This window comes from Dromiciops gliroides, chromosome 2, assembly GCF_019393635.1.
Source record: "Dromiciops gliroides isolate mDroGli1 chromosome 2, mDroGli1.pri, whole genome shotgun sequence".
Classification (NCBI taxonomy): domain Eukaryota; kingdom Metazoa; phylum Chordata; class Mammalia; order Microbiotheria; family Microbiotheriidae; genus Dromiciops; species Dromiciops gliroides.
The window spans coordinates 385,362,801-385,372,769 of record NC_057862.1 but is presented as its reverse complement, the minus strand read 5'-3'; the positions used below and the strand labels follow the sequence as shown (position 1 = coordinate 385,372,769).

Sequence of the window (9,969 nt, the reverse complement as noted above, 5' to 3'; positions counted from 1 at the left end):
TAAACAACTGGTACATGGGGTAACACATATGCTATTTTAGCAAGATCGCTTGGACAAGGGTCCAATAGAGCATGGATTGGAGAGGGACCATACTGATTGGAAGAAAAAACCAGTTAGGAACTGTTACAATGGTTTAGTACAATGATAGATGAATTCTCACTTAAGACAATCACAGAGGGAGTGAAAAGGAAAGGCTAGAAGGGAAAGATACAGTGGGAGAAAGACAACCTGCTGTTTGCTTCATTGCCCTGAATTCAAGGAAGGATGCTTTGGTGGGCAAGGGAAGCAATTCTATGGGACTGCAGGAAAGGAACAACACCACAAAGGATGTTAGGAATGAGTCCTTAATGGTCAGCATGATGCTATAAAACAAGTATTAACACAATTAGCACAGAGTATGCAATGGGGAAAATATTAGATGTGGAGATGGAAGACTTGGATTAGAATCTCGACTCGAGGGGCAGCTAGTGGTGTAGTGGATAGAGCACCAGCCCTGGAGTCAGGAGGACCTGAGTTCAATCTGGCCTCAGACACTTGACACTTGATACTTACTAGCTGTGTGACCCTGGGCAAGTCACTTAACCCAATTGCCTCACCAGAAAAAAAAAAAAAAAAAAAGAATCTCGACTCTGCTACTTACTCCTTCTATGACCTTGGGCAAGCCATCTCAACTCTCATGATCTCAGTTTCTTCAACTTTAACATAAAAAGGGACTAGACTAAATGACCCTAATGTCCCTTTAAACTCTTAAATCCTCTGATCAAATAAGTACTAGATCCTATAACCAACTGTCAGATTTATTTTCTTGAATAGGTAACAAATAATTCTCCAAGTGAGCTGAAATTACTGTGATTTTTTTTAAATCAGAAAGAACATTGACCTGGAAGTCAGAAAACCTGACTTCTTTATGTTTCTAAAAAGAGAAGTCCCTTTTAGTCTTAGATTCCCTTTGTGGTTCATGAAATACAATCTTTGGGGACACTCACAGTCATCCTTCCATGGGTAGACACACTATAAGGTTCCAGATCATTGATAAGGTAGCATTAAAAAGAGAGTTAATACTTTTCCTAATTTAAGTAAAATATTAGTAGGTGCTCAATAAATACTTGTTAACCGATTGGACATGATGTACAGACATGATATACTTCTCTGTCATCAATGGATTATGATCTGTTGTGATGGCATGTCCGAAGGAGGGACAACCAGGATGGGTGAAATGAATTGAAACACAACACACTTGGGAATTATGAGAGGGACCCAGAGATATTTACCCTTGAGAAATCTAGAGTGGACATGACCACTAGCTTCAAATATTCTGAAGGACTCTCAAGTGAAGAAGTAATCTGTTTGCTTGCTTTAGGGTGCCAAACTGTAATGGACAGGAGTTTCAGAAATGAGGTTTTGCCTGATGAAAAGAATAACTTCCTAACAAAGCTGTTCATTATGAGAAAGCTTTGGAGATAGGATGTTCTTCATCCTTAAAGATGGCATAATGGGGATCACCAGAGCACATACTGTATTTAAAGGCAGGAAGAAACTTTCAGGCCTCCTCATTTTACTAATGAAGAAACATGGGACCTGGAGGAGTTAAGTGATTGGTCCAATGTCAAGTGGTGGGTCGGGATTTGAACCAAGATTGCTTCCAAAACAGCATTTTTCCCAATGCTCAAAAGAGCACTGTGGTAAAATGGATAGAGCTGACTTTAAAAACAGAAAGAGTATGGGGGCAGCTAGGTGCGCAGTGGATAAAGCACTGGCCCTGGATTCTTGAAGTACCTGAGTTCAAAGCTGGCCTCGGACACTTGACACTTACCCCTCATTGCCCAGCAAAAAAAAAAAAAAAAAAGGACTGATATTGGGGCAGCTAGGTGGCACAGTGGATAAAGCACTGGCCTGAGTTCAAATCCAGCCTCAGACACTTAACACTTACTGGCTGTGTGACCCTGAGCAAGTCACTTAACCCCAATTGCCCTGCAAAAAAAAAAAGTTATAAAAAAAATCAGAAAGATATGAGTTCAAATTCTGTTTCTGACAGATGCTGGCTGTGTGACTCTGAGCAACTACTTTAAACTGACAGTGCTCTAGGTCTGGGCTTCTTAAATTTTTTCCATTCAGGACCCATTTTTACCCAAGAAATTTTTATGAAATCCCTGTTATATAGGTATATAAGATAGGTACATAACCTTTTACTATTGTCAAATTTTTATGACCCCCACATTTGGTTATGTGACCCCAGTTGGGGTCAAGACCCACAGTTTAAAAAGCTTTGCTAAGTTGCAGAGGAGATATTGATACCTATCTCCTTCAATTGAACCATCCTGGCTCCATTGAATAAATATTTTAGAGGGGATTTCTGCCTAGGTAGAGGTGGCATTACATTTCCTCTGAGGTCCCTTCCAGCTAAGATTCTATGAATACAAGAAGAAGAAGAAGAAGAAGAAGAAGAAGAAGAAGAAGAAGAAGAAGAAGAAGAAGAAGAAGAAGAAGAAGAAGAAGAAGAAGAAGAAGAAGAAGAAGGAGAAGGAGAAGGAGAAGGAGAAGGAGAAGGAGAAGGAGAAGGAGAAGGAGAAGGAGAAGGAGAAAGGAGAAAGGAGAAGGAGAAGGAGAGGAAGTAGAAGGAGGGAGAAGGAGGAGAAGGAGGAGAAGGAGAAGAAGGAGAAGAGGAGAAGAAGGAGAAGGAGAAGAAGGAGAAGAGGAGAAGATGGAGAAGAAGGAGAAGAAGGAGAAGAAGGAGAGAGGAGAAGAAGGAGAAGAAGGAGAGAAGGAGAAGAAGAAGAAGAAGAAGAAGAAGAAGAAGAAGAAGAAGAAGAGATGGAGAAGGAGAAGGAGAAGGAGAAGAAGAAGAAGAAGGAGAAGGAGAAGAAGGAGAAGAAGGAGAAGAAGAAGAAGAAGAAGAGAAGGAAAAGAAGAAGGAGAGAGAAGAAGAAGAAGGAGAAGAAGAAGAATAAGAAGAAGAAGATAAGAAGAAGAAGAATAGAAGAAGAAGAAGAAGAAATTCTGCTACAATGCTGTGGATTTGGCCCAAGGCCCAAGGCCCAACTGAGGCAGCATGATATAAGAAGAAATTCTGGATATGGAGTCAGGAGAGACCTGGGTTTCTTAGTGTTGTGGTAATCTACAGCAAGGAGGCAGGCAGCTAGGTGCTCAGTGGATAGAGCTCTGGGCCTGGAGTCATAAAGACCTGACTTCAAATCTGGCCACAGACTCGTACTAGTTGTGTTGACCTAGGCAAGTTTGATTAACATCTTTGTTTGGCCTTAATCCACTGGAGAAGCAAATGGCAAACGACTCCATAATCTTTGCCAAAAAAGACTCCATGGACAGTTTTTGCATGCTGTGGTCCATGGGGTCAAAATAAGTGAACATGACTAAACAACAACAACAACAATCTACAGCAAGTCACTTAACCTCTCAGGTGTTGACTGTAAAGTAGGAATAATAAGAACTACACTCTTATTCCAGATGTTATTAGAGGAAAGGATTTTATAAACCATAAGAGTATTATTTAAATGCGAACGATTTTTGGATTACTTTTATCAGAATCAAGGCCTGAAGCTATAATGGTACTTCCTTCAGGACTATCTAATCCCATCCAGTAGAAACCAGGAACTTGAAGACAAGGGAGAGAACTTTGAGGGAACCAGGAGAGTTGGAGAAAGACAAAGAAGAGGTAGGCATCACAAGAATAGTCACCATAGTTTCTCACAGAAGTTCTCGGTAGCAACACCATTTGGGGTTCCCTCAACTCTAATACCTGGTAAATAAATTTGCTTTTGAATCCAGGGACCCATTGAAGAGCAAGATCATGGGAAGAACCCCTAAAGCATAGTTAATCCTTAAACCCAAGCATACATTTCCTCTATAGCACCCCTGACAAATGATTCCTCCAATTTTTACTTCCAAAATCTGTCTCAATACACCTTCCCTTCGCTTTTCCTACTTTTACCCTCTGAGTCCAAGCATAACAAGACTAATTTCTCTTCTATATGACAGCATTTCAAATACTTGAAAACAAATACTCACTTAGAGTCTTCTCTTCTGCAGCCTAGCCAACTCTATCTCCTTCAACTCTTCATCATGTGGGTTGGTCTCTTGGTCTCTGATTGCTCTCTGTTGGACTTGCTCCAGCTTTGCAATGTCCTTTCTAAAATTGTGGTATCTATAACGATACTTCATATACACAATACTTGAGATATGGTCTGATCAGACCGAAGACAGTTGAGATGGTTTACCTTCCTCAGTCTGGACACTATTGACCTCACTAGTTTTGAATACTAGGTGGATTTCATAGGGAATTGAGCTGGTCCCTTCTAGGGGATATAAAAGGTAAAATGGTGTTGGGAGATGTTACCTTTGCCTGGCACTGGAAGGAGAGTCAGTGTTATGTCATAGATATTTAGAGTGAACTGTCCTTCTCAATTTCTTACAAATAGGAAGCCACTGATTCTTGTTTGGAGTTTCTAAAACTGGCTTGAATTGATTCGTCTGAGATCATGATATTCCATGATTCCACCCATAGAAATCCCCATGGCCAAAATATGGGTTGTGGTGGCAGAAACAGCTAAGATTTGAACAAAAATAAACTCTGGAGATCATTTAGGTTTATCCTCTTCATTTTACAGTTGAAGAAACTCTGAAAGAAGTTAAGTGACTTCTATAAGGTTACACAGGAGAAAGCATTAAAGACAGGATTTGTACCCAAGTTTTCTGACTCCAAATTCAGTATATTCATAACCACTGGCAACATGGATAATTTTTTAAAAATTCAATTTTATTTTATTTTCAGTTCCAGATTCTCTCAGCCTCCCCTCCACTTCCCCACTCCATTGAGAAGGCAAGAAAGAACAAAACCCATTGCAATATGTATAGACAAGCAAAACAAATTCCCTTCACATCTCCAAAAGAAAAGGATAGAAAAGGGATAAAAGAAAAAATGCTTCAATCTGCATTCTGAATCCATCTCTTCTCTATTTGGTATGTTTCATCATGATTCTTTGGATCTGTGATTGTTTCATTGTGGTCGATCAGTTATGTATTTTTTCAAAGATATTTATCTTTATAATACTGTTGTTATAAATTGTTTTCCTGGTTCTGCTCACTTCACTTTTCATCAGTACATAAAAGTCTTCCCCAATTTTTCTGAAACCATTCCTTTCACCATTTCTTATGGCACATTAGTATTTCATCACATTCATATATCATAACTTGTTCAAACCATTTCCTAGTTGATGGACACTACCTCAGTTTCAATTCTTTTCTACCATGAAAAGAGCTGCTATAAGTATTTTTGTATATATGAATCCTTTTCATCTTTCTTTATCTCTTGAGGGGTATACACCTGGTAGTGCTATCACTGGATTAAAAGATATGCAGTTTAATAGCTTTTGAGGCATAATTCCACTTTGCTTTCCAGAATGGCTGGACTGGTTCAGAACTCAATAAATAGTATATAAAAGTTTAAAGTATCTGTTTTCCCACAACCCCTCCAGCATTTGTCATTTCTCTTCTTTGTTGACTTTGCCAATCTGAGTATGTTCACATGGATTATTGAAAGTAACTGTCCAAATGTGATTTGTCCTAAAAGTATACTTTTATTTAATTTTGAACTTTATTGTCCATTTGTAGCATCTGTCCAAAATTTTTATATGCATATATTGATGGATTAAACCAATGGGCTACTAATCCAATTGCATATCATTTCTAAGCAATACGTATTTCTTATCCATTTCATCTTTTCACTGTGGCTGGCTAAATGAATTCTTTTGAATGTCACTGATCAACAATCCACACTATATTATCCACAAACATGTGGAGAATCCCATCATTGATTCCACTTGTACTTTGCACAGAATTTTTGACAATCGATTTGGCTCATTCAGAGTGGCTCATTCCTGACACTATTCTAAGAGGATTGTGCCAACCATATTTTTTGTATTAAACACTTCCCAACCCCCTCAACCCCCAACAGAACATAAGCTCCTTCAGGGCAAGGACTGTTTCACTTTTTAGTTTTTGTATCCCTTGTATTTAGCACAGTGCTATGCACACAAGAGCATGCCCTGGTCTCCTTACAGGCCAGTTCATTTTATTCTGTTCAGTGGCCACAGACTGGAAAGCCCCAAGGCAACCAGTCCCATTATGGTGCTTAATAAATGCTAGTGCACTGAGCTGGTATGATGATAATGATTACAGATGCCATGCTCATGACACATTTTACTTAAGTTATCTCATTTGATCCTCCTAATAACTCCAAAACGCAAAGTATGATCCCTTTATTATAGATAATCTTAGAGAAGGTAAGTCATATGTCCCATTTCACACTAGCAAATGAAAGAGCCAGTGCTTGAATTCAGACCTTCCCCCTCTCAGTCTACATTAGCCTCAGTGCTCTTTCATGTATATGATCCAAGAAAGTAGTTTTATAGAATTGCAGCTAGGTTATCAAACATGGCTGACCATGTTTTAAATTTTGAAAGAGATAGATATTAATCTGTGATTATAGGATAGAAACAAAGGGACTGATTTTTGGGAAGTGAGAACCTGGACTCAATAATACTTCTCCACTACCTACAAGCAAGGCCTTTCTGTGTGAGGAAAACACCTCAGATGCAGTGAATCGCAAAGGCCTTTATTTCTACTTAAAACAGGCAAACAATGAAGCTTATTAATATTTCCTACTAGAAAGATAATACACTTCAAGAACTGTACCCATCGATCCCAGAAGTAGTAAGGCTGATCAGAGCTTAGCTTTATGGCCGATAAACTCATCCCAGCCTTTCCGACAGGTCCTGATGATCCATTCATGTTCATCGTCATCTGTAACAGGAAAGGAAGCCTGATCACAAGGGTATGGAAAAGGCTGTCTCCTGCAAAGATTTTCCCAACTTAGGCTCTCTCTGCTTTGTCTGTGGAAGAGGACAGGTTGGTCCCCTTAGAGGTCAGCTAATTATGTTTTGTTCAGTGGCCCGGGCCCCCAATTCCCAAAACTGTCCCAGGTGGTCCAATAGAGTTGGTGGGTTTTTTGTTTATTTTTTGTTTTTTAATGAATGAGGAGAGAGGGTTGTTTAGAGTAATCTGTAGAGGCTAAACCAATCTTTGGTTATTTGTTTCAGATATGAGAATTTTAGAAAAAAAGAGAGATTAGCCCTTTTCTAGGCTCTATCCCTGAAATGAGAGAACATCTTAGGTTCTAGTCACTTCATAGAATCAGAAAATGTCCCATTACAGAACACTGTGAGCTACAAGGTATTTAAAAGCAATCAGCCCTCCTCTGGGCTATATTCCTGAAATAGTGCAGAAGCCTACAGTAAATGCTGATCTCTTTTTTTTTTAGATAAAGTATTTTATTTTTTCCCCTGTTACATGTTAAGATAGTTCTTAACTTTTGTTTATACAAGCTTTCCAATTTCAGATTTTTCTCCCTCCCTCCCCTCCTTCCCCTCCCTCCCCCCTCCCCTAGACAGCAGGTAATCTGATATAGGTTTATATACATATATATACATAATAACATTAAACATATTTCTGCATTGGTCATGTTATAAGAGAAAAATCAGAGCAATGACGAAAAACCTCAAAATAGAAAAAGAACAGCACCAAAAACAAAAGAAATAGTATGGTTCATTCAGCATCTATACTCCACAGTTTTTTTTCCTGGATTTGGAGATCCTCTTCTATCATGAGTTCCCTGGAACTCTTCTGTACCATTGCATTGGTGAGAAGAATATAGTCCATCACAGTAGATCAACACTCAATGTTGATGATACTGTGTACAATGTTCTTCTGGTTCTGCTCATCTCACTCATCATCATCCCATGCAAGACCCTACAGGTTTCTCTGAACTCCTCCTGCTCATTATTTCTTACAGCACAATAGTATTCCATTACATTCATATACCACAACTTGTCCAGCCATTCCCCAATTGATGGGCATCCCTTCAACTTCCAATTCCTTGCCACCACATAAAGAGCAGCTATAAATATTGTTATACATGTGGGTCCTTTTCCCCTTTCCATGAATGCTGATCTCTTGATGAAGCTAGTACTGGAGTTGTAGGACCTTAAATCTTGATGAATCTTACTAATTACTCTCTATTATAGGGGCAAAAGCTCTGAAATAATGGAAGAAGATATTTGTTAATTTCTTTTTCATATAGTTAGGTCCCAATTTCTCTTTTTGAGAAAAAAAAAGAGAGGCTTTATAGAACCTTGTAGCTCTTAGTTTATTGGTCATTACCAGTTAGGAAGTCTTATTAGTAAGATTAGCCATAAGTAAAGAGTATTTTTTAAGACTTCTCTTCCTCACACAAATTTCTTGTGAATGGCAAGAGAATCTTGTAATAAATGTTTTCTCAAAGTTGCCTGTTGCTGGTCCCAGAAATGTCTGATCCTGACATATAGGAAAGAACATAGTGGAAGCTTCTGGGATGAATGGTTAGGGCAAGAATTTTCTTTTCTTTCTTCACCTTTTCTAAGTCATGAGCCTCTTGAGCAGTCTGTTGAAGTCTATGGACCCCTTCTAAGAATTATATTTTTAAATGCATAAAAAATGAAATAATTCTATTAAAATACAGTTATTGGAATATGTATTTTTTAAATTTAAAGACACTCAGTTAACAACCCCTGGTTTAGAGAAATAACTTCCTATTCTTCAGAACTCAACTAATTCCTACAAACATTTATTAAATGTTAATGGGATGGGGGAGAGCTATCCAAGGTTGAAAAAGGACCCCTAAAATGTCTTCAAGGAAATTATAATGGGGAAGGGAGAAGAAGATAGGATAAATACACAAATAATTATAACACAAGTTGATATATGCATAGGGAGAGGTTCACCCAGAGTATGAGAGACTTGGAAGAGAGAGAATACATTTGGGAGGAATCAGTGAGGACTTGGTGGAGAAGTTGGCCTATGAGCTGGGCCCTGAAAGTGGGGGAATAATGGGGGAGGGGTAGAGACTATTCCAGGCATGATGTATGCACAAAGAAAGGCATGGAGATGGACCATGAGATCAAGGAATAATGAATCAACTGGTTTGACTCACTATAGAATATAAACACTGCCTGAGTGTAGGGACTGTTTCCCTTTTGTATTTGTATCGCCAGCATCTAGAACAGTTCCTAGTACATAGAGTTATAAAAAGAGATTGGAAGGGGGCGGCTAGGTGGCGCAGTGGATAAAGCACTGGCCCTGGAGTCAGGAGTACCTGAGTTCAAATCCAGCCTCAGACACTTGACACTTACTAGCTGTGTGACCCTGGGCAAGTCACTTAACCCCCATTGCCCCACAAAAAAAAAAAAAAGAGATTGGAGCCAGCTTTTGGAATCAATCAATCCATCAATCAACTAAGATCTTTATATTTTGTCTTATAGGCAAAGGACACCATTAAATAAAGGATGGCATGATGACACCTGAGCATTTTAGAAAGATTACTAGGGCCAGTGATGTTAATGGTGGATTAGAAAGAGTGATGACTGGAAAACAGAACATTTAGGAGGCTTTCTTGTAGTGGGTGAGAGCAGAAGAGAAACAGAATTAGAGCAGGGGCATGTGAGTGCACAGGAAGAGAGCTTTGTGCCCCTCTGCCTCAAAGTTGCTCCTTTTTGAAAAGAAAAATATGGATCTTTCATGTTTTTACATCCATTTTGTTTATGAATATATTCCTCCTCTACCCAGAGAGCCCTCCCTTGTCACAAAAAGTAAAAAAAAAAGACAAAGATCAGTCGAACTAATCAGTACATGAACCAAGTCTGACATTTAATGCAATGTTCCACACCCATAGTCCCCTACCTCTGAAAAGAAAGGAGGGAGGTCTATTTTCTTATCTGTTCTCTGGGAACAAGCTTGATCATTTTCATTACACATCATTCAGTTTGGTTTTTGGTTTTTTGGGTTTTTTTGCGGGGCAATGAAGGTTAAGTGACTTGCCCAGGGTCACACAGCTAGTAAGTGTCAAGTGTCTGAGGCCAAATA

The 9,969-nt window shown here is 38.9% G+C and overlaps 1 protein-coding gene across 1 annotated transcript in view; it reads right to left on the bottom strand.

Moving 5' to 3' along the window:
• Positions 1–4,903: 4,903 nt before the first annotated feature.
• The window catches only part of MORN5 (MORN repeat containing 5), a 62,620-nt gene continuing 57,554 nt past the window's right edge, over positions 4,904–9,969 (bottom strand). The window contains 1 exon segment of the mRNA XM_043979980.1: positions 4,904–6,816. Coding sequence (XP_043835915.1) covers positions 6,737–6,816 — 80 coding nt within the window. The 3' untranslated portion in view covers positions 4,904–6,736.